The sequence below is a fragment of the Mesoplodon densirostris genome, chromosome 15 (genome assembly GCF_025265405.1).
Source record: "Mesoplodon densirostris isolate mMesDen1 chromosome 15, mMesDen1 primary haplotype, whole genome shotgun sequence".
In the NCBI taxonomy this organism is placed as follows: domain Eukaryota; kingdom Metazoa; phylum Chordata; class Mammalia; order Artiodactyla; family Ziphiidae; genus Mesoplodon; species Mesoplodon densirostris.
This window is the reverse complement of record NC_082675.1, coordinates 69964965-69988661: the sequence shown is the minus strand read 5'-3', so window position 1 is coordinate 69988661 and position 23697 is coordinate 69964965. Positions and strand designations below refer to the sequence as shown.

General features: G+C 38.4%; 1 protein-coding gene across 1 annotated transcript in view; it reads right to left on the bottom strand.

Moving 5' to 3' along the window:
* Positions 1–23697, bottom strand: part of DCC (DCC netrin 1 receptor) — an 808121-nt gene that overhangs the window by 72731 nt on the left and 711693 nt on the right. The window contains exons 23-25 of the mRNA XM_060118369.1: positions 21973–22135; positions 11198–11424; positions 6333–6449 (exon numbers count right to left, since the gene is read on the bottom strand). Coding sequence (XP_059974352.1) covers positions 6333–6449; positions 11198–11424; positions 21973–22135 — 507 coding nt within the window. The remainder of the gene's footprint in view (positions 1–6332; positions 6450–11197; positions 11425–21972; positions 22136–23697) is intronic.

Genomic DNA, 23697 nt, shown 5'->3' with positions numbered 1-23697 from the left:
TTTTTTTAAAGGCAAATTTTACATTTTCCCTCAAATATTTACTAGGAAAGAAAAAACTGAAAACAAATGGAATTCAAGAGGCTTTTACCCAGCAAAACTCTCATACAGTAAATTATTAAAATTGTACAACTGATGTGCTCTTACAGGGTATCCGCTTCCATCTACATATTTCCTAGTTCTGATTCCTCACCTCTCCTCCCGCATTTTACAGAAGAAAACACAGGTTGAAAATAGAAAGAGAATCTTTCCAAGGCCAAACAAATAGGTTCCATCGAGTAATAAAATACTGAAACTGTAAGAAAATCTACATCTCTCCAGAAATTGCTCTCAGCAAGGAAGTTGCTCACCCAAGGTTACACCTTACTTCCTAGGAGCAGCCTGCATCAGAGACAACAGAACAGCCCCTCCCCTCCCACCTCATTTGGGACAACACAGAGGACAATTCCAGCACCACAGCAACCTACAGGATCAGCTGAGGCCTCCATCAAACTGCATCATCAGTTCAATATCTCCCTCCCAGCAATCCTGCGTCCTTTACCCTCACAGGTGTTATTCCTGAGGCACTTGCTAATGCATCTCCTGTTTTCCAATCTCTATTCAGTCTGATTCCTGGAAACCCAGCATATAACTCTTACTTATCCTTGAAAAATTAAGGAAAGTTATACCTGATGCTTCTGATTTCTTGTAATTAATTTCATTTTTAGTAAGAAAAACATTTAAAATAATTCTTTGGCCATTGTAACAATACTCACTTTTTGCTACCATTTTATAGGAAACAACACTCGACTAGGGAAATCAGAATATCTGAGGTCTTTTCCTGCCTATACTATCGGCTGGTATGCTTCTCATGGGCATCAGCTTACTTAGCTGTGAAGTGTGTTCAGGGGTAAGAAGTAGCATATGCCACATAATGTTTTCAACCATGAAGTATATTCTTAGACAAACAGATTTTGTACTTCAGTGAAATTAAATACCATTTCCTGTGGGTTTTAAGAACTAAAAAACACTTCAGGTAGTTTATATTTTATCTGGTAATTACCATTTTATAGAACATGGTGCTATAGATATAGCTAGTGGGAAGCAGCTGCATAGCACAGGGAGATCAGCTCGGTGTTTTGTGACCACCTAGAGGGGTGGGATAGGGAGGGTGGGAGGGAGGGAGACGCAAGAGGGAGGGGATATGGGGATATATGTATATGTATAACTGATTCACTTTGTTATAAAGCAGAAACTAACACACCATTGTAAAGCAATTATACTCCAATAAAGATGTTAAAAAAATGAATATAAATAATATAAGGTGTCTTTATCTTTAGAAAAGCAGTATACCATAGAGGCTCATAGGTTGCCCAGTTGTGTCCTAGAGTAAGTTTCTTAAACTGCTTGAGCCTCTGTTTCCCATCTGTAAAATCAGGATAATCTCACCACGTAAGAATATTGTGATGATTAAATGAAATAATAATTAGCAAGGTAGTTAGTAAGTGAATAATATTTAGAAGTTCTCAATGCTTGTTAGATTTCATTGCATTCCTCTTTCTTTCTAATCACATTATTTCCTTTCTTGTCTAATGAAAACAACTTTAACTGCCCTTAGTATACCAGAAATTTTATTTTATTCTATCTATAACTGCTAAAAAAAGAGCCCTAAAACACTGGTGTGTTATAAACACAAGGCATTCTTTTTTTTTTCACACACACACACACACACACTGTATTTTATTTTTACAAGAGATAAATAGACTGACACCAAGCATTGTAAATGGATGACCACAACAAAAGCAACAATGATTGCAATTACCAAACACGAAACACACTCATACTATGTCATAATATTGACATTCAGTCCAGTAATCCTCCACTGTAACAGCTCCTTTACTTTGCAGTGAAAATTGATTTGTATACACAAGGCATTCTTATAATACATTTATTTATTCATCCAGTCATTCATTTGACAGATATTTATTTACCTATTTAACTTTTTTTTTTTACTATTTATTTATGTATTTGGCTGTGCCGGGTCTTAGCTGCAGCATTCAGGATCTAGTTCCCTGGATCAAACACGGGCCCCCTGCATTGGAAGCGTGGAGTCTTAGCCAGTGGACTACCAGGGAAGTCCTGACAGATATTTAGCAAGTACCAATTTTGTGTTAGGTGTTGAGTTATACAGTGTGTGTCTATGAAAAATAATTAGATACATTCCCTCCCTATCACATAAGACACTATCTGTTAGAGGAGAGAAAATTTGGACTTGAATACCTAAGCGTATGAGGCAGTACTATGTGGAATTAATGCCTAACAAGTGTTAAAAAGAAAGGCCATTCAAACATGGGAAAGGAAGCCCTCATTTCTGGATGGAATAATCAGAGAGAAAAGAATTTATGAAAGCATCAGTAGCTCTCTGGTCTTTGAAAGATGCATAGAACTTTGTTAGAGATAGCTACCAAGTCATTCCTAAAGGAAAAAGGGTATTCAGAAGGAAAATCAAATAAAGGGCAATGCATGTTTGTGGACTGGTGATTAGTCTGGCTTGGCAAACGTCTAACATAGCAATAGGAAACTAGAAATGTAGACTTAAATCTGGTATGCTGAGGGGTTTTTCCTTTTTTCTTGGAAGGCAGTGAGGAGCCATTGGGAAAATGTATGGAGTGAAATACCATATTTAAGTTGTTTTAGGAAGAAATTTGGCAAGCAGGATACAAAGAAGTCTAGAAGACACAACAGAGAGGAAGATTAATTTTAAAACTGTTTTGACAGTTCAGGTATGAGGCCATAAAGAGGAGAATAAAAATAGGACTCTTGGGAATGGGAATATAGCCAGGGATTCAAAAGATGTTGTGGAAGAAAAAAAAATCAATGGGATGTGGGAACTTATTAGATAAGGAAGTTATATATGGGAGAGAAAGGCCCACAAGGATTCTGAAACACAATGATCTTTAAGAAGAAAGCTACAGAAAATTGGCACAGATAGAACTTAGTTACAAGAGCAAAGTGACTGGAAGGAAAAAAAAATAGAGGCAGCTAAGTGTACAGTGTCTCTCTATGTGGTGATAGGAATGAAAGAAAAAGGACAATAGCTTCACAGAGGACTGCAGCTGGGAGCATAATGATTAAGAGAGCAGAACTCTGAAGCCAGTCCTTCTGAGTCCAAATTCTGGCTCTGCCACTTACTTGCTGTGTGACTGCAAGCTAGGTACTTAAACTCTCCAAGCCTCAGTTCTCTTATTAGTAAAATAGGCATAAGAATAGTATCTACCCCATGAGTTGAACAGTTGGCATTTATTATAAATTCCATGTACGTTTTTACATTTATTATAGTAAAATTGAGAGCTATATTGAAACACAGAGGAAACATGACATACAGTAGGTAGAAAGAAACAACCATTAGTTCATTCATTTGTCTAAATTGTATTGAGTGAGTGCCTACCATGCGCCAACCTTTGTTCTGGGTGTTGAGGATATGAAGTGATGAAAGCAGGCAAAATCCCTGCCCTCATAGAGCTCAGTAAAATACAGAGAACAAATAATAAACAAACAAACACAATAAAGCAAATAGGATAGTTATATACATTAATTACAAAAACTGAAGCAGAATAAAAAGTGTTGAGAGTGACCAAGGATGATTAAATAGGCAATGGTCAGGGAAGATCTATGTTCTTTCATGGTGGTGGCAGTTGAATACAGACCTGAATAAAATGAGGGAAAAGCCAAGAAAACATCTATGAAAAGAGATTCCAGGCAAATAGGACAGTAACTGAAAAGTCCCTGAGTTGGGATGTGTGTTATTGTCCAAGGAACGAAGAGGGGAGCTATGTGGCTGAAACAGATTATAGAGAAGAGTAGCAGGAGACGATGTGAGGGATATGCTAGAGGCTGGATCACTTGGTGCTTTATAGCACATGGTAAAATCACTGGATTTTGCTCTACATGTCATGGGAAGTCAAGAGGAATAACATGATCTATTCATATATTGAAAAGCTGCCGTGTAGATAACTTACTGTAGGGTCAAGAGTTAAAGAAAAGAGAACAGTTACAAGTTTACAGCTATAGTCTATAATCTATAAGAGATGGTAGTGGCTTGGATAACATCAGAACAGTGGAGATGGGAAGGAGTGGTCAGATTTGGGACAGGTTTTGAAAGCAAGAACTATAGGATTTGGTGAAAGATTGAATTTGGGATGTGAGGAAATCAGAATAAAGAAGTATGAAACTAGAGTTTTTTAACAAGAGTAAATGGATGAACAGAAAATAGATGTATTGAATGGGAAAAATAATAGGAGGATCCAGTTTGGAGTTGGGCAGAGGGAATCATGGAAGGGCAAGATTTCCATTTGGAGCATAAATGGCTTGCCTATTAGATAGCCATTTGGAGAAGGTGAGTCAATATTTTATATGGAAATTGATGTGGATTTCAGGAAGAGAGTAAGCTAGGGATAAAATCTGGGATTTGTGAGCATTTAAGTGGCACATTGGTATTAGATGACAACATCTAAGAAGCTAGTGTAGATAGAAGACAGCAGCTTGAAGTCTGAGCCCTAGGGTACTCTCTGACTTTTAGAGATTGGGAAGAAATGGAGGAATAGGTAAAGGACTGAAAAGGAGCAGCCAGGGGAATAGGAAGAAAACCAGGAGCATCTAGAATACTATACCCAAGTGAAGAAAGCATTCCAGGAAAAAATAGTGAGAAGCTACATCAAATTTTGCTGAGCATTGGAGAATTGACCATTTGGTAAGAAAATGTGGAGATTATTGATAATCTTGGCAACCATGGTTTCAGTAGAGAGGGACTGTGGAAATGTCATTAAAACTAATAAGGAAGATTAAAAGAGGAAAAAGAGGAAAAAGTAAGTATAGACAACTTTTAAAAGAAATTTTCAGGAAAGGGGGAGGAATGGGCTTCAGATGCAAGGGCAAGTGGTTCCAGGGAAGATGCTTTAACACAGGAGTTATGAGATCATGTTTATATGCTTATTGGAGTTATCAGTAAGAAGGAAAACTGATGATGCAAAAAAGGGAAGGGATAATTACAGAAGAGTCCCTAAGTGGGGACGAATGGATGTCCTCAGGGAAAGAGCTGGCCTTACATAGGAGGAGAAACAGATCGACTAGGCTTGATGGGTAGATAAGGATGCCATTTTTGAATCTTTCTGTTTTCTTGGTGATAAAAGAAGCATGCTTATTAGCTGGGAGTGGGGAAAGAAGAGAGGTATCGGGAGTCAGAAAAGTAAGAATAGATATAAGACATTCATCTTTTAAAGTGAAACAATGAATGATTAAGAGAAATGAGTGGCATTTCCAAATAGATGACAGTTCACCTTGGATTTGTGGTCATAAATACCCAGTAAATAGGTTATGTGTTTTTCTCTAGATAAATTCAGCTGTTAGGGTACATGGTCAATGTTGGTAGAGGAGCTGACTTAATCAGGGTTGAGTTCTTTTAGGTGAGTATGATAGGGAAGAAGAACCAAGGGAGATGAGGGTGTTTGCAAGGAACTGGAGGTAATAACTGATGATGGATGGGAGTTGAGTTTGGATGGAAGTAAAGACATGAGGAAGATGAGGGACAATGAGAAGGTTGCGGAGTTAATGGATTGGAGGTCCAAGTGGGATTGAAAAATTGTTGGCCAGGGGGCAATAAAATAAGTGGCAGAAAGTAATACAGTGCTAGAGAAAAGGATGATAGAAACTGACATTCTGCAGCAGGTGAAATTATTGGTTTAGTGTGTGACATGGAATTGATGGACTGAGGTGGGAGAGAGCTAATATTGCAGGGAATATAAAGGAACTAACATCCGATGGATTATCTGCAGGATACTGTAATTACCAAAATTGATCATAGAGGTAATGGGAAAGGAAGTGATTCCCAGATACTAATATCTTCAGTGAATGTGGGAGTATGACAGAAAACTTTAACAAGAAGGAGGTAGTAAGTGATTATCTCAATATTTGTTTCAAGGGTACTAGATTATTTAAGTCTGAAAATTGGACCTTTTAAAAAAGATAAAAAATCCATGAAGGTGGTCATTAGAATAAGATGAATAATGACAAAAAAAATTCAACTCTTTTTATATCAATTCATATTTCTTATACTTTCTTAAATACGTATCAAGTGATTGCCAATAGACAGATCATTTGATTGCATACAACAAATACAACAATAACAGAGTGAAAGTTCTAACTTCCAAATATAAATGATATAATTTTACTCGTTCTTCATTATGTCCATTTGCCCAGAAAGTTCAGAGAAAACTCTAATTAGGTTTTGATAATTGATAGAGAAAAGATACAAACAGAAAGCACTTGACTGCTCCATTGTGGTACCAATTGTTACTCACCAGGATTGTTGGACTGGGCATCCATAGGAATCATGAGCTTGGCCCGGGTGGCTCGGCGTGCAGCCAGTGACCTCTCCAGGGTAGACATGGAGCTCCCTGCTTCTTCTGTGTCTTGACCTAAAAGAAAAACAATACTCCTGAGTATTAATGATGCAACACTTCATTTCTAGCCAGGAACTCCAATGCCTTTTTCATTTCATTGATGTTTTAAATAATAGTATCTACTTTTTTTGTTACCCAATCAATATGCTCTCATTGTACAAACATTAATAAAATTTATCATAACCTCATTACCCAGAAAGAACCATTATTGTTTTATTTATAATTTTTGCATATGTATGTGTATGTGAAAGCAAGAGAGTATATATTAATATATTTATTTCAAAAATGACATTATACTATACATACTGTTTTGTAGTCTTCTTTATAAAATAACATAGAAACCTTTCTCTGTCAATAAATAAGTCAGTAATTTTTTTTTTTTTTTTTTTGCGGTACATGGGCCTCTCACCACTGTGGCCTCTCCCACTGCGGAGCACAGGCTCCGGACGCGCAGGCCCAGCAGCCACGGCCCACGGGCCCAGCCGCTCCGCAGTATGCGGGATCCTCCTGGACTGGGGCACGAACCCACGTCCCCCGCATCAGGTGGACTCTCAACCACTGCGCCACCAGGGAAGCCCCCAGTAATATAATTTTTAACAGCTCCATAATATTCAATTATATGAATTTACCACAATCTTTGCAACTTGTACTTAAGCCCCAAAGACATTAAATCTTATTACAAAAACACAGGAAATAAACTACATTCTTCAAAAGTACAGCTAGGTGTGTATACAAATTTATTATAATTCTATAAAATGTCATACTAAAGAGTCATAAAAAATAATAAAGAGTGATACATGCAGATTTAAAATTTTAATAAAAATCTGTTGAAAAATAAAACTGAAATTCTGAACACTATGTATCACTAAAAAGTATATGAGTCATTAACATGAAGTTTGGTGTTTTTTTCCCTTAAATGAAGTATAGTTGATTTACAATATTATATTAGTTTCAGGTGTACAGCATAGTAATTCAGTATTTTTATAGATTATACTACATTAAAAGTTATTCAAAATAATGGCTATAGTACCCTGTGCTATACAATTTATCCTTGTTGCTTATCTATTCTATACATAGTAGTTTGTATCTCTTAATCCCATTCCCCTATTTTGCCCCTCCGCCCTTCCCTCTTCCCACTGATAACCACTAGTTTGTTTTCTATATCTGTGAGTCTGTTTCTGTTTTGCTATATACATTCATTTGTTTTATTTTTTTGATTCCACAAATGAGTGATATCATATACTATTTGTCTTTCTCTGTCTGACTCATTTCACTAAGCATAATATTCTCTAGGTCCATCCACACTGCTGCAAATGGCAGAATTCCATTCTTTTTTATGACTGAGTAACATTCCGTTGTATATATATACCACATCTGTATCCATTCATCTGCTGATGGACATGTGGGTTGCTTCCATATCTTGGCTATTGTAAATAGTGCTGTTATGAACATTGGGTGCATGTATCTTCACAAATCAGTGTTTTTGTTTCTTCTGGATAAATAGCCAGGAGTAGAATTGCTGGATCACATGGCAGTTCTATTTTTAGTTTTCTGAGGAACCTCCATGCTGTTTTCCACACTGGCTGCATCAACTTACATTCCCACCTACAGTGTACAAGGGTTCCCTTTTCTTCACATTCTTGTCAACATTTGTTATTTGTAAATTTTTGATGATAGCCATTCTGAAAAGTGTGAGGTGACATCTCATTGTGGTTTTGATTTGCATTTCTCTAGTAATTAGCAATGTTGAGCATCTTTTCGTGTGCCTATTGGCTACCTGTATGTCTTCTTTGGAAAAATGTCTATTCAGGTCTTCTGCCCATTTTTTGATTGGGTTGCTTGTTTGTTTGTCTTTTTGATACTGAATTGCATGAGCTGTTTATATATTTTGGATATTAACCCCTTGTTTGGTAATATCATTTACAAATATATTCTTTCATTTGATAGGTTGTCATTTCATTTTGTCAATCTGTTTGTTTATTTTTATTTTTTTTGCTCTGAAGAAGCTTTTAAATTTATTTAGGTCCCATTTGTTTATTTTTGCTTTTATTTCTTTTGTCTTAGGAGACAGGTCCAAAAAAATACTGCTACCATCTATGTAAAAGAGTGCTCTGCCTATGTTCTCTTCCAGAGTTTTATGGTTTCAGGTCTTACATTTAGGTCTTTAATCCATTTTGCATTTATTCTTGTATATGGTGTGAGGAAATGTAGTCTCATTATTTTACATGTAGCTGTAAAGTTTTCCCAGGACCATTTATTGAAGAGACTGTCCTTTCTCCACTGTATATTCTTGCCTCTTTTGTCGAAGATTAATTGACCGTAGGTGTGTGGGTTTATTTCTGGGCTCTTTATTCTGTTCCATTGACCTATGTGTCTGTTTTTGTGCCAGTACCATGCTGTTTTGATCGCTGTAGCTTTGCAGTATAGTCTGAAGTCAAGGAGCCTGATACTTTCAGCTTTGTTCCTTTTTCTCAAGATTGTTTTGACAATTTGGGGTATTTTGTGGTTCCATATAAATTTTAGGATTATTTGTTCTAGTTCTGTGAAAGATGTCATGGATATTTTGACAGGGATTGAATTAAATTTGTAGATTGTGTTGGATCGTATGGCCATTTTAACAATATTAATTCTTCCAATCAGTTTTGTCCTTTTAACTATGATAGCACAAAGAATACTTCATGTATTGTCAAGTTTAACAAACAGGATTTCGAGTGCTACTTTCCCTGTTATTATAGAGTTGGCAAGTAGGTCCTCAAATTAAAGACAAATAGGGACAAGTATCCTCTCATTCTGAAGAAAACAGCCATTATCTGGAGTTAAACTTTTCTCAAGACTTAGTAAGAGACAACAAAACTTGTCTCGCTGACCCCAAATGTCATCTGAATAAGGGGAAAAATCGAGAAGGAGGAATCCTAGAAATCATTAGTGAAACCTTCTGAAGGCTGAGAGACAATTTTATTTCCTCCAGTGAGAGGCAGAGGTGCTCTCGCCTCCTGATGTCCAGTATGGAACAAAGCTACAAGAATGAACACCTATAGACTGTTGAGGTTCCTGCAAAAGAAGCTTTCATTCATTCTCTGGGTAGAAGCTTATTCAGGCAGCAGGCTTGCTGGTCTACACTGTATCTATTTAAACAGAGGAAGAGGTAATTGAAGAAAGCAAGGCTGAGAGAGGAACAGTGTGGATTACAAGCTCTCTCATCATTTGACTTGTCAAAGGAGCTTCCTCTGGGTCAAGTGGGTACTTGGAAAGTTGACCAGGCTTGAGTCCTCTTGTTGGAATTCATGTAGCACAGATGACCCACAGGAGGACCAGTGAGGCTGACAGGTAGAGCTGCTCCTGGTGGGAGAGGGTTAAGCCCTGACTTGATATCTCAGGTTATGGAATTGGCCAGAGGAGGCATCCCACAGGGTCTCATAAAGACTTCATACTTGTATTTCATAAGACACTGAGAATTTGGATGCCACATGAGGACAGTCCATGTGCCCAGAAAGTTAGTGAAGAACTTCAAACTGTGCATTCTTCCCTTCCACCTTGTCTTTCTCCTCCCATCTTTTCTTTATCTTCCCTCTCCGTCCCCACACAAAACCAGAAAGAGCAGATAGGTAGGAAGAATGGGTAAAGGTGTTTCTGAAACAGAATATGCTCCTCCCTCCTGCTGTCCCACCCTACCACTCCATTTTCCTCCAAGGTGCTAGAGGATTTGAAAAAAACAAATTGTGACCCCAGTGCCCAGAACCAAAAGCCTGACTGGCCATAAGGGGAAAAGAATCTTTAATTTAAATCTCATATTATAATTTTTAATGGAACTGGATTATAGTTTAATAATTGAAAGTGACAAAAGTTAGAGACACTGCTTGAGATATTATTTAAGGTCTATAAAAGGAATACGCAACTCATGATTGAAAATTGGTAAAGTCCTTGTTTAAACAACTCTGCAAGAAAGTCTAATCAACACGTTCAAACAATTAAAATATTTAATTTGGTTTAAAACAGCTATTCATTCTATAAACACACATCATGAGTAGACCAAGAGATTTTTTGATGAGAGTATTGGGTTGATTATTCAACTCCCCATAAGCATTTTGAAACTATAAGGACCCACATAAACTGAAATATCTTACAACCACTTTCTGGATTTCTCAGTTATTCCTAGACATGGATTGTTCTGCACCAAATCATTAAACAGCAGGCTTTTTTCATCAGATCACTTTGTACACCAACAGCCTTCAGAAAGACTCCATTAGACTAGGCTAGTGGTCATACAACGTGATTGCATGGGGATGAAAGTTGATCTCCATAGTAATCAAGGCAAAGTAACAGAATAGTTGATGTTTTCAGACTTCAGGTGTCCCTGAAGTGATTTTTTTAAAGCAAGGAATTGACAGCAAATTTAAAATCAACTTTCCACAGACATAGAGAACTAAAAGAGCTTCAAATTTTGCCTTGACACAACTTTCGTTCAAGCTGTAACAGAAAGCAATCAGTTCATTTAGCCTTCACATTTCAATATGTCCCAACTGCATCACCTCTCACTTCTTAGAAATTTCAAGAAGCATTACAGTTATAAAAGGCAGTCAACACGATGATGGAATAGAAAGTCAACCTAGTTAATCAACCAAATTTACATCAGATTATTTTAACTGTTGGTAAATGATGTGCAAATTAGTGGAAAGGGAATATCCACAAAAGAGGGCGTTTAGAGCTCCTTTGTGGGGTTCAGAGTGGGATGTTTTTCCTGATGCCAGAGAGATGAAAGTTACCTGAATGAGAGGTGCTTTTGCTCCCCAGCTGGGTCTCTGACTGGCTGTGACTGACTGGCGTGAGGTCTTGGCAACTCTGGATGGGGGAGTCCCTTCCTGCAGGGTCAGTGCCTGATGGCTTCTCAATATTTTTCATCTCCATTTCTTCATGATGGATCCAAAGATCAGGGGGCCGGAGGTCTTTCTGGCTGCCCTTTCTTTTGCCAACACTGTGGGTGGCCCGTTTCCTACGGAACAAAATTAGAAGGCAAATGTGAGTGCCTTTATTCAATGGCCCTTCCTCTTTTTTTCTCAGTCAATTCAAGTTAGAAGCAGGGAAGGAAACAAAAGCGCTCCCAGGAGAAAACTTGTGAAATCCAGGCATTGGCAGACTTGTCTTGGCTGCCTTTCCTCTTCTCCCCTGGAGCTTCACCACGTTACAGGAGATGTGGTGCTGGATCCCCAGGGCCCCGGCTGCCTGCCAGAGAGCACCTTACTCCAGCTTCTCCTGCTGCAGATTTGAGCACAAGGTGACAATGGGTTAGATGGAGCCATATGCCAATCTTTCGAGCTAGGCATAAGGTACCCGACTGCAACATCTGTTTAGGAGATAAATGACAGAGTTGCTTCAAAAGGTCAAATAGAAATAAAAAGGCCAGAATTTGTGCCAACCGCCAAGATTGGGGCTTAGAAGAGAGTCTAGAGCTCAGCTGTCCAATTTCATGTGCAATTGGGAAGCTGACTGTTTGAAGACAAAAGGCTGCATGAGTGCATTCTCAGGAGAATAAAATACTTTCGTCTTGGAGTCACTAAGTGTCTGGATTCAAACACAGTAAGATCCATCCTTTGAAAAGAGAAGTCACGTTGGAAGTGTGCTTCAAATGTCTCTTATTTTCCTCAATAAGAATTTAGCAATCGTTAATTTATTTTTCAGCAGTAGTATCCTCTTGGGGCTAGTGAGGTTCCAATGTTCCCTGCATGCTGAGTCAAAAGCATGATGCTCCTGCTGGCCATTCTCTACAGCTGGGGTCAGTTAACTATGGCCTGAAGGCCAAATCCTCCACTGCTTATTTTTGTGTGTTTTTTTGGTTGTTGTTGCTGTTGTTTTCTTTTTTAAGATTTTACTTTTTTTTTTTTTGCGGTACACGGGCCTCTCACTGTTGCGGCCTCTCCCGTTGCGGAGCACAGGCTCCGGACGCGCAGGCTCAGCGGCCATGGCTCAAGGGCCCAGCCGCTCCGTGGCATGTGGGATCTTCCTGGACCGGGGCACAAACCCATGTCCCCTGCATCGGCAGGCGGACTCTCAACCACTGCGCCACCAGGGAAGCCCAAGATTTTACTTTTGATTTAATTGATATTTTGCTCAAAAGCACAGAACAGTGAACGTTTCAGTGCCTCAATGCTAGGGTTACAAGTAAAATTTTAGGTCAAACAGTTACAGTATCCCACATCAGTTATTTCACATTAAGTGCGGGCTGTTAAAAAAGATGTATACATATATATATATCAGTGCTTTGCTTGAATGGAGCACAAACAAGACAAGCATTTTAATTTAATAACAAAGTTAAGCCTAGCACCTTTAAAATAAAATAAACACTGTAAGCACAAAAGTATCATTTCCATGGGGGGAAAATCCAGTTCACTAACAGTGCAAAGGAAAAGCAGCATTTTCAAAGCTGAAATTAAATGTGTGTAAACACACACCCACCCGCCACTCGGCCCTGTATGGTGAACATGCAATTCTATCGCGCCCTCCCCACCCAGGGCTGAAAAGATTCCAGATGGGAAAAGCTGCCCTGACGTCTAGGCCACGGGCTGGGAAGACTTAAGTGCAGGACAAGGAGATCAACGTGTTTGAGCGGGACGAGTTCTTTTTCAGCCGGGCCAACTGCTAACACTTCCAGTCACCCCCAGAGCCTCCCTGCCCGAGGGTGCCCACGGCCAAACGCCTACCTGGTGTGACCCCGACTTCAGTGTGGGCATCTGAGCACAGAGCTCTGAGCACAGAGCTCTGAGCAGCACGAGGAATGGCGGCCTACATTCCCCACAGCGGATGCTGCTTTGCAAATGGAGTATCTAGGCCAATTTGGGATAATTAAAAACATCTGTGATTCTCAACCCATTGTGATCAGTTAAAGTAGGGAGTGTCTACATGTTAGGTCTTCCTCCTCTTAATATTTTGAAACATTAATGATTAGTCCTTTCCAGTGTGGTTTTTACACCACTCACCAAGTTATGCTTTCTTTCTCGTGAGCACTCCATCTTTACACTGAACCTTGGAGCTTCAGGTCTTACTTTTAACAAGTACAGCCACGTATAAAAAGAAACACTGAGAAGCAGACTCTGTGGCCAAATACTTGCATTACAGGGTTAGGATAAGATAATGGCTAGATGTTTTTTTCTAAATCATCCAGCATTTACCAACTGTCCAGACCAAAGATTATTTCCAAGCACTAAAGTTCTGATTCCAACTCCTCCACTAACCCGCGTGTAACAGAACTTACTCTGTTTCCAAATGCTTGTGGAGGACTTGCTTGCTCAGCTGTCACTGGTGCCGAATGGGCTTGTAGACACAAAATGCCATAAGGGATTGCAGTTTGTAAAAGGTGGGATGGAAGGGGTTTTTTGGTATGAATGCTTACCTACTATTTTGTTACACTGTTTTGGATAAAAATTTAGGAAGAATCCAAGTTAATGTAAAGTGCTTGTGATAAATAGTGATCCATTTGCTACAAAAAAAAAAAAAAATGCCATAAGGACTACGGTCACCAGCAAGATGATGAAAATGGTTCCCGTCAACACCAGGTTTTGCCCACACAGCACTGCATACAGCCGCTCTGCTCAGGCAGCTCCATGGGGCTGGGGCCTCCACCTGTCCCAGCAGGAGGCTGCACAGTCCCAGGCATAGCCACTGCCACACTGGACTCAGCATCTTCCCTGGCCGGCAGTGGAGGGCTCCAATGCCAATTTCTGTAAATAAAGTTTTACTGGAATCTTGCCAAGCTCATTCGTTTTCACGTTGCCTCGTTGAGGAGCTGCAACAAAGACCATCTGGCCCACAAAGCCCAAAATATTTACCATTGGGCCCTTTTCAGAAATGGTTTTCAACCTCTGCTCTACAGTTTTATAATTTTTAAAATCTCCACTTGTAGCTTCTGCTTCTTTTAAAACAATAATGTGTCTTCATAAGGCAGAATTTAGACAGTTAAAATCTAACCTTTGGTAGAAGCCCAGAGAAGTACCTCTTTCTCACTTTCCTCACTTGCAATGAATGGTTTATGAGGATAACTGCTTTCACGTTAGCTAAATGGTTCAAATCAACTACTCTCAGTGGAGACTCTGTAACCTGTGCAAGGCCACTGAGAATGGCTTTGGTGTCCCCATTACTGGATAAGATGCTTTGTACATATTAGGCAATTAATAAATGTTTAGTAGTGTGATTTGTTGAATTTTTCTTAACATTCTTTTTTCTTGTCTTTCCTGAAGCATACTGATGAGGAGAAAAACAAAGAACCTCAGACTTCATATCTATTTAGTAGTTTAGTGGAGAAATAATGCCGGGTTTTCTGCTCTACTATTTTCTCAACAAGTACCTGCACTTCACTGATTTCCTGGCAGCAGGTTCACACTGACTCTAGACAATGGTAATAACCCTTAGACCATTAACCCCTAGATCATTTTCTTGTGTTTAAGATAATAACTCTCTTGCTGACCATTTATTCCCTGAATGCATTTCCTTACACTTCACCTGCCCACAGGAAATGAGTCTGTAGCTCTTTATGTAATCCATCTCTGGTCACTTAGAAGAACTTAATGTCATTTTCAAACTCGGAGATTTCACTCCATTATCTTTCTTTCTAACACATCAAAATGCTAAATAACTTAAACGCTGGTGCCTATATAACTGCATACAGAGACACACCAGTTCCCAAATCCAGGACAAGATCGTCCATGATAACTCAATATTTAAATAGCTTGTGGTAAAGAAGTTTGTCAAATAATTTTTGAAACTAGAAGGAAATGAATTCTGGTTTCCCTTGATTACATTCATGCCTTATTCATTCATTCATTTACCAGTCCCCATGACCTCAGTAACAAGCATCCCCAGGCGTATTCTATTAAAAAAAAAAAGTTCTAAACCTGATTGAGGCAGAACCTTTTTAGTATGTTATGATTTACAACCTCCATCTGGAAAGAAATTATTATTCCTGATGAAATTCATAGGCATTTTTCTGATGGATTTTAATCAGACCAAGACCTCTTCTGAGAAGCTGCTTATCTACCTAGCTGACAGTCATCAAGAATCTAAATATCCCCATTTTTTTAGATTATTTTCCCATATAGGTCATTACAGAGTATTGAGTAGAGTTCTCTGTGCTACACAGTAGGTCCTTATTAGTTGTCTATTTTATATATAGTAGTGTGTATATGTCAATCCCAATTTATCCCCCCCTTTGTAACCATAAGTTTGTTTTTTACATCTGTGACACTATTTCTGCTTTGCAAACACTCAATTCAATACTCTGTAATGACCTATATGGGAAGAGAATCTAAAAAAGACTGGATATATGTAAAACTGATTCACCTTGCTGTACAGCAGATACTAACACAACATTGTAAATCAACTATACCCCAATAAAAATTTTTTAAAAAGAATCTAAAGATCTCTAGCAGACTTTATTTCCTTTCTGTATATATTCTATGAAAGACCATCTAACCACTTCTGCTTTCTATAATGTCTCTTATCAAGAGAGAAAGCTTTGGCCTTGGAGAGGCCTCCTTCCCCTGCTGGTAGTAGCCCAGTGGCCCATATAGCAGGGTTGTAGTAACACTGACATTTGCTCATAACTAAATTGTGTGAAATTTGTCCTAAAACCTGTAGGAACAGCTGTTACCCCAACCTTTTGTCCACCTGCTGGTTCCTTGACATAATCACTGCTGTCCATTTTGGTCCGCAGTTCCTCTATCTCACCATTTGGAATCTTCAAAATTTGTATGTAGGTGAACCCCGTGCAATGGTTCCTAAAGTGTGGTCCTTGGACTGGCAGCATTGGCATTACCTAGGAACCTGTTAGAAATGCACATTCTCAGGCCCCAACCCAACAGAAACTTGGGAAGGGGGTCATGAGGCCCAGCAATCTGTGTTTTAACAGCCCTTGAGAGGAATCTGATGCACGAAACTTTGAGAAGCACTGCCTTAAGTGAATGATTTGGTTTTGTTTGTTTGTTTTTATTATAAAGCTAGTTTCTTCTATTCGATGTAGAACATGTCACGTTTATCCCTCCCCCCCACACATTTTCTTACAGGTACCAGTAATCTTTTGGTTTCCAAAAATAGCTGCAGGATAGGAGGGTCTCTTCCCACCCATGTATTCTTTTTTTTAATAATAGTTTTATTTGCTTTCGCACTTCATATATTTTGTATCTTTATTATTATTATTTTACATCTTTATTGGAGTATAATTGCTTTACAATGGTGTGTTAGTTTCTGCTTTATAACGAAGTGAATGAGTTATACATATACATATGTTCCCATATCTCTTCCCTCTTGCGTCTCCCTCCCTCACACCCTCCCTATCCCACCTCTCCAGGTGGTCATAAAGCACTGAGCTGATCTCCCTGTGCTATGTGGCTGCTTCCCACTAGCTATCTACCTTACGTTTGGTAGTGTATATATGTCCATGCCTCTCTCTCACTTTGGCACAGCTTACCCTTCCCCCTCCCCATATCCTCAAGTCCATTCTCTAGTAGGTCTGTTCAAAAAGAGTCATGTACCACAATGTTCATTGCAGCTCTATTTACAATAGCCCGGAGATGGAAACAACCTAAGTGTCCATCATCGGATGAATGGATAAAGAAGATGTGGCACATATATACAATGGAATATTACTCAGCCATAAAAAGAAACGAAATTGAGTTATCTGTAGTGAGGTGGATGGACCTAGAGTCTGTCATACAGATTGAAGTAAGTCAGAAAGACAAATACCATATGCTAACACATATATATGGAATTTAAGAGAAAAAAAATGTCATGAAGAACCTAGGGGTAAGACAGGAATAAAGACATAGACCCACCCATGTATTCTTGAATAAAGGCAAAGCAAGGAATCTTCCACGGCTCTCTTTGCTCTTTCTCATACTGTGGCAAAGCTTTCAGAGCATAATCAAATTCTGGCAGGTTTTGTTCATTAGTTTTATCTATCTATCTATCTATCTCTGTATCTATGTATCTATCTATCCATCCATCCATCTATCTGATCTTGCTTCTGCCCACAACGCCTTCACAGTACTCTTTACTTATAAACTACTTACCTTTTAAGATTCCCTTCAAGTCTGTTTTCTTTAGGAAACCTTCCTGACCACTTTAGGTCTGTGTAATCTTAGAATAGCTAAATCATTTCCCTAGTCTCTCTGTATACCACTCACCTTGCATTGATCACTGTTTGTCTTATTGGGCTGGCCACATGCTCCCTGTGTGTGTGCTGGTTTCCTCCAGTGATACTGGAGCAAACTCTCTTTACTTCCTTTCTGTAACATCACCCATTGTTTTACAACATGTATCCACTTGTTTATTCAGTGAACATTTAAGGAATAGTAAATGTGTCAAGAAGTATGCTAAGGACTAGAAATGCAAAGATCAGTGAGACAGTGGGAGTTTAACAAATGAATGAAAAAAGGCATGGCTTCTGCATTGTTGGAGCAAGGAGCATGCACTGGGGCATGGCAGGAAGGAAAGCTGAAAAAGTAGAGGGGACCAAATCGTAACAGATACATTTAAACTATCACTAAGTCAGTGGGAAATTGCAGAAGTGTTTTTAGCTCAAGAGTTAACATTCATCAGATTTGTTACTTTGTAGATCACACACCAAGCACATAGAAATCACTTGAATTGAATGATAAAAATGTGTCATTATTTTTTTAAAAATTTTCCTCCATCCAAAGCTTTCCAGCCTCCTAATTATCTATACTAATTATTTTTACTCTACTGACTGCTACTAAAAATGAAACAAAAAACTTGTATTGGAAAGCCAGAGAAAATATGTCCTAGATACTCAAATAAACCTGCCTTTTCCGAGATGGAACTAAGATATATTGATGTCTTAAGTGGTTGTCAGTTAAAATCCTTGTGTGGTGAATACTGAAAACCAATGAAATGTTAAAATTTTGAAAATCAGTGAAAGTGACCTATAGTATAGTACAATAGATTTCATTTGAGCTGAAACATTTGATCCTCAGTACTGAAGATAATTACTTTTGTTAAGGTTTGAATGTGTGTGGATATTTAAAACTTGCTGAGTACACATCAAATCAAAGAGGAGGCTTAGTTAACTGGTGATTTTACTATGTAAACCTTGAATTTTATTTACACATTTAAATTTAATGTATTCGGACAAGTTGTTGACCATCTACCCATGTGTTCATGTGATAACCATGTGTCCAGAATTTCCAGGATAGTCTCAATGTCAAATATTTTTTCTTTAGTATCTGTAGATACCTTCTAACTTATCAAAATACACGTTCTACATTTTGGCCAGGAAAATATTATTACTCTGTTAAAAATCACCAAAATCCCCCATCAATTTAAGCTTTATTAAAACACAAATTTTCAATATTATGATATTCTACTATCATCTCACTAATTCAGAATGTGTAAGGGAAGTCTCTTCAAAGTGGTAAAAAAATTTTAAATTAATAGCTAAAAAGAAATGCAGTTATTTTTATTTCATGTGAATTTGAAGCTAAATGCTACCATGTGATTTTGTAATTTAGCAGTAGTCCGTGGAGAATTTTAGTGGTAGAGGGTTGACAGAAAGTATTTAGTCCCATTTCTTATTTGAGGAAACCGGTATTCAGAGACTAGGTCTTCCCTTAGGTGTAATTAAATACTATTAATTTAATTAAAGAAGTGGTAGAATCAGAACTAGAACTTGGGTTCTAACTTCTGTTAGTTATTTTATAACATAAAAAGAAAATCTTACCAACTAGAATGTGAGTCAATCAGATAAGCTAGCTCATTACCTCATTACATAAATCACAGAATAAAATGCGTAGACACTAACGTGAATGAAGTATTACTGATAGTACACAAAAATATATTTCAAATCCATGTGGATGTAATTCAAGTCCCCCAGTAAAACACACAGACAATTTACATTCTCCAGCAGTCCTAAATAAAGAGATATTGAAGAAGCACATGGATATTTCCTACTTCACCTTATTAATTACATTAAACTCCCATTTCTGAGAGCCCTGTAATGGACATTATTTCTGTTTCAAATTAGAACTGATTTTGCTTTCATCTGCACTATTTAATTTGTTCTACAAAGTGCAGTGGTGGTGCTATGGGGGGAGGAGGAGCTCTCAATGAAATCAAGAAAAGCTAAACTAAAACTCAGAAATATCTTAAAGGAGAGATTTTCTTTTTTCCTTTTTCTCTGTTAACATATACAAACAAAGAGATCAGGATGCATGCCATTGGGCCTGTTACTGAAGCAAAATATATGAAGCTAAATTGTGAAAATATGCCAAGTAAATATTAAGAGACTTTGGGAGTGGGGTGAGGAAAAACCCAAGCAGCAGTAGCATAGGAGCTATAGATTCACTTTCTTTGGGTTTTCAGTCATTCATGGAGTGATTTATTCTTTCAATCATTCCCTAATTTTAAAAACAAGTGATACCCAGGGTTCAGCTTCTACTCTTTCTATATAAAACCTTCAAGCTTCTAACAAAGTACTTAGGGTGGGATTTAGGACAATTTGAGAGTTTCCCCAAATAGCACCACATCCCACTTTTGCACAGGGAGAAGACAAGCATTTTCTCTGTGGAGAAACAACATAGGTCCAGGAGTTCAGTTCATCAAGTCAATATAACCCTCAAACATTCTTCTAACAATGATGAAAATGATCAAAACAAAACACCTCACTACAGATGGTTCAGTTACTTCAATTCGTTTTGTGAACGCATCCATGTTTTTAAAACTGTCATGAAATAAGGCCAGAAATTGCTGCCCTCCCTGCTTCCATTTCTGTGACTCTTTCTCAGCTCTGCCTCAGAGACCTGCAGCTTTGATTTCTCACCATTCTTTGTTTACAAGAGCCCTTTCCTGGCATTGCTGGACCAAGAGATTGTTCAATGACTTAATCACAGTGATTTTCCCCCAGAGCCTTACCAAGTGCCCAGCACTCTAGAAGCTCAGTGGGCGATTATGACTTCCCAGATGCTTACACAGGAGACCCACCTTGTTAATCTCATTCTGTCTGGTTCCCTGTTTGGAAACAATGGACCAGCACACCAGCTATCATCAGCTTCAAGACAGTCCAGTCAAATGAATGCAGCTGGATATAAAATTTGACCTGTCATCTAAATAAATGAAATGCGAAGACTGCATCTATACCCTATGTTACTTTCTTCAGTATGTACATCTTCCTGTATCCTGTTACTAAATACCTTACTTCAAAATGCTGGAAGATATGCTAGAAATCAACAAATAGGGTCACAGCATTTTTAAAAAAGAGAGAAAGGCTGAGGTATTACCAGGAGAAGAGGGAAAATTATTTGCTAGAGAATCTTTCTCCAGCAATGTGTATGGTATACAGTTGTCAAACCAGCCACCTATGGGCCCATGCCTCAGACTTGCAGAACACCATGCCTCAGGCCAAAAACAAACAAAAATTAAGGAAAGAGCCTATTGTAGCCAATCCAGTGAGAATAGCACAGCTGAAAAAGACATATCATGTTGGATTTGAAAAGTGCTAGAGAGGCAAAAAATAACCAGAAGGTTATTGCTGATTCCCACAACTGGCTGATACAAGGTTAATATGCCGTTTATGGGGTATCGTTGGGAGGGGATAAGCTCAATTAAAACCCCTTTTCTGGGGCTTCCTTGGTGGTGCAGTGGTTGAGAGTCTGCCTGCCGATGCAGGGGACGCAGGTTCGTGCCCCGGTCCGGGAGGCTCCCACATGCCGCGGAGCTGCTGGGCCCGTGAGCCATGGCCGCTAGGCCTGCACATCCGGAGCCTGTGCTCCGCAGTGGGAGAGGCCACAACAGTGAGAGGCCCGCGTAATGCAAAACAAAACAAAACAACAAAAAAAACCCCTTTTCTATTCCAAACTTTGTACTTTGATATATCTTTCTCTGCATGTGCTATAACCTAGAACTGCATGATATGAAAATATTTTTAAACCCCTCAAAATTTTTAATTTCTGAAAATCCACCATAACCAGGAAATATGAACCATTTTGAATTTCTGGAATCTCTCGTCTATCCTAACTACTGCCTCTAAACTAAACATTCCATAGTATTATAATTACGTTGAGTTTGGTAGTCTATACTTAGTCATTCAGGCAACAAGCATTGATTAAATGCCTACAGGCCTTCTTGCCAAAGGGATACGTAAATACTTTTAGAGGAATACACACCTCCAATGTTTTATACATAATTGCAGAGAGACGGCCATAAGTAGGGACATGGTGAAGTCCACTCTCTGTTACTTAGGGAATACCTACTCTCATTTGAAAGGAAGAATCTGGTCTCAAGAAGTAAAATCAAACAGAAATGCAGAGTGAGTGTTCAGGTGGATTCTACTATTAATTCTGCAAGCCTAGTGCTCACTCTCTTAAGTTATGGGCCTGGAATGGACAAAGGCAAGATTTTGCCCAGCTCTGGAGAGGAGATAAGGAACACGTAATGAATTATGGAAGCACACAGGAAGAGGGCTGTCAAAAATCTAACTCAAAAAGATGGTAGTCAGGTCAAGCAGTGACTTCTCATCTCTTGGGAACTAGCTGTTACCTACTTTCTCTGCTGGGCTGAAGAACGCCGGGTGCAAATCACGGCCACGATCACCACCACGAGCACTGTGATGACGCCAACAGTGACCACAATAATCACAAGCAGGTTGCTGTTCTTCTGAGGAGTGACGCTGCCATGTGGGGGGTGCATCTGGCCAATGGGTGGCTCTGGGAAAAGACAGGCAAATGAAGATCAGGTTTAGGGAGATCTGACAGCCATGGCTTATCAAGCTTGGTTAAGAATTCAAAGAGTTCCTATTGTTCTGGGCATTCCTGAAGCTGGGGAATAAAGCAATGAAAAACGAGAGGAAAGATCAAGTTATCTACCCAAGATAAATGAAACCAATGTTCACATGGAAACTTACATAGGAATATTCACAGCAACGTTATTCAGAATCACCAAAAGTGGGAAACCCCAAAGCCATCAACTGATGAATGGATAAACAAGTGTGATATATACATACAATAGAATACCACCCAGTCATAAAAAGGAATGAAGTATTGATACATGCTACAAAATCATGTACCTTGAAAATGATATACTAAGTGAAAGAAGCCAGACACAAAAGGTCACCTATTGTACAATTCTACTTCTATGAAATATCCAGAATAGGCAAATCTACTGAGACAGAAAGTAGATTAGTGTTTGCCAGTGGATGTGGGGAGAAGTGAATGGGGAAAGACTGCTAATGGGTAGAGGGTTTCCCTTTGGGGTGATGAAAATATTCTAAAACTAGATAGTGGTGGTGGCACAACCTTGTGAATATGCTAAAAACCACTGAATTGTGCACTTTGAAAGGGTAAATTTATGGTATGGGAATTATATCTCAATGGAAAAATATAATTAAGCTATGGTATTGAGTAGAAAGTGGGGAAGGCAGGAAGCATGCCGCTTTGAACGATAAGAATTCCAGTATGACAAGAATCAGAGAAGGCTGAGAAAATACTATTTATCTGATGCTGTGAAAGACAAACTATTTGACACCAATCACTCATACTTTCTGTTCCTTTTAAGAAGCTATCCATAAAGCACATTTAATTTTCAACCTGTCAAGGGTGTATGAATCCCATTTAAAAGCAGCCACAGGGTTGGAAAGTGTCATAAAGTCCTAAGATAAATTTTTCCTGTGCTGCAACTGTACCACATGGTAGACAGTATTTAGGCGAAAACAGAATGATAATTTGCTTATGTAAGCAAGAATGACTAATGACCCTTTAAATAGCTCTTTAAACCCTCAGTGATTAATCAATTAGAAATATTCTGATTTATGTCATATTTACTATTACAAGCTACCAAATTCTAAAATGTATATATTAGCATATAGTTTTATTTATAAATAATTTAAAAAGTAGCAGAAAGCAATGAATTTGGATGTTTTCCTAGATCTAAATTTGAATGAGTTTCTTTAACAACCCATATTAGTTTTCTATACCCCTTGAGCAAAATCTTTAGGCCTTTTGTACCTCAGTGCCTTTACCTATAAAATGGAAATAATAATGTTTATCATATGTAGTTATTGTCAGAATTAGAAAAAATACAGACAAAGCAACTATCTCAGCAACTATCTGACACAGTGTAATTGCTTATAATATCATTATCCTATAAAATGGAAATACCTATACCTATAAAATGTAAATAATAATACCTATAAAATGGAAATAATAATATTTATCATATGTAGTTACTGTCAGAATTAGAAAAAATACAGACAAAGCAACTATCTCAGCAA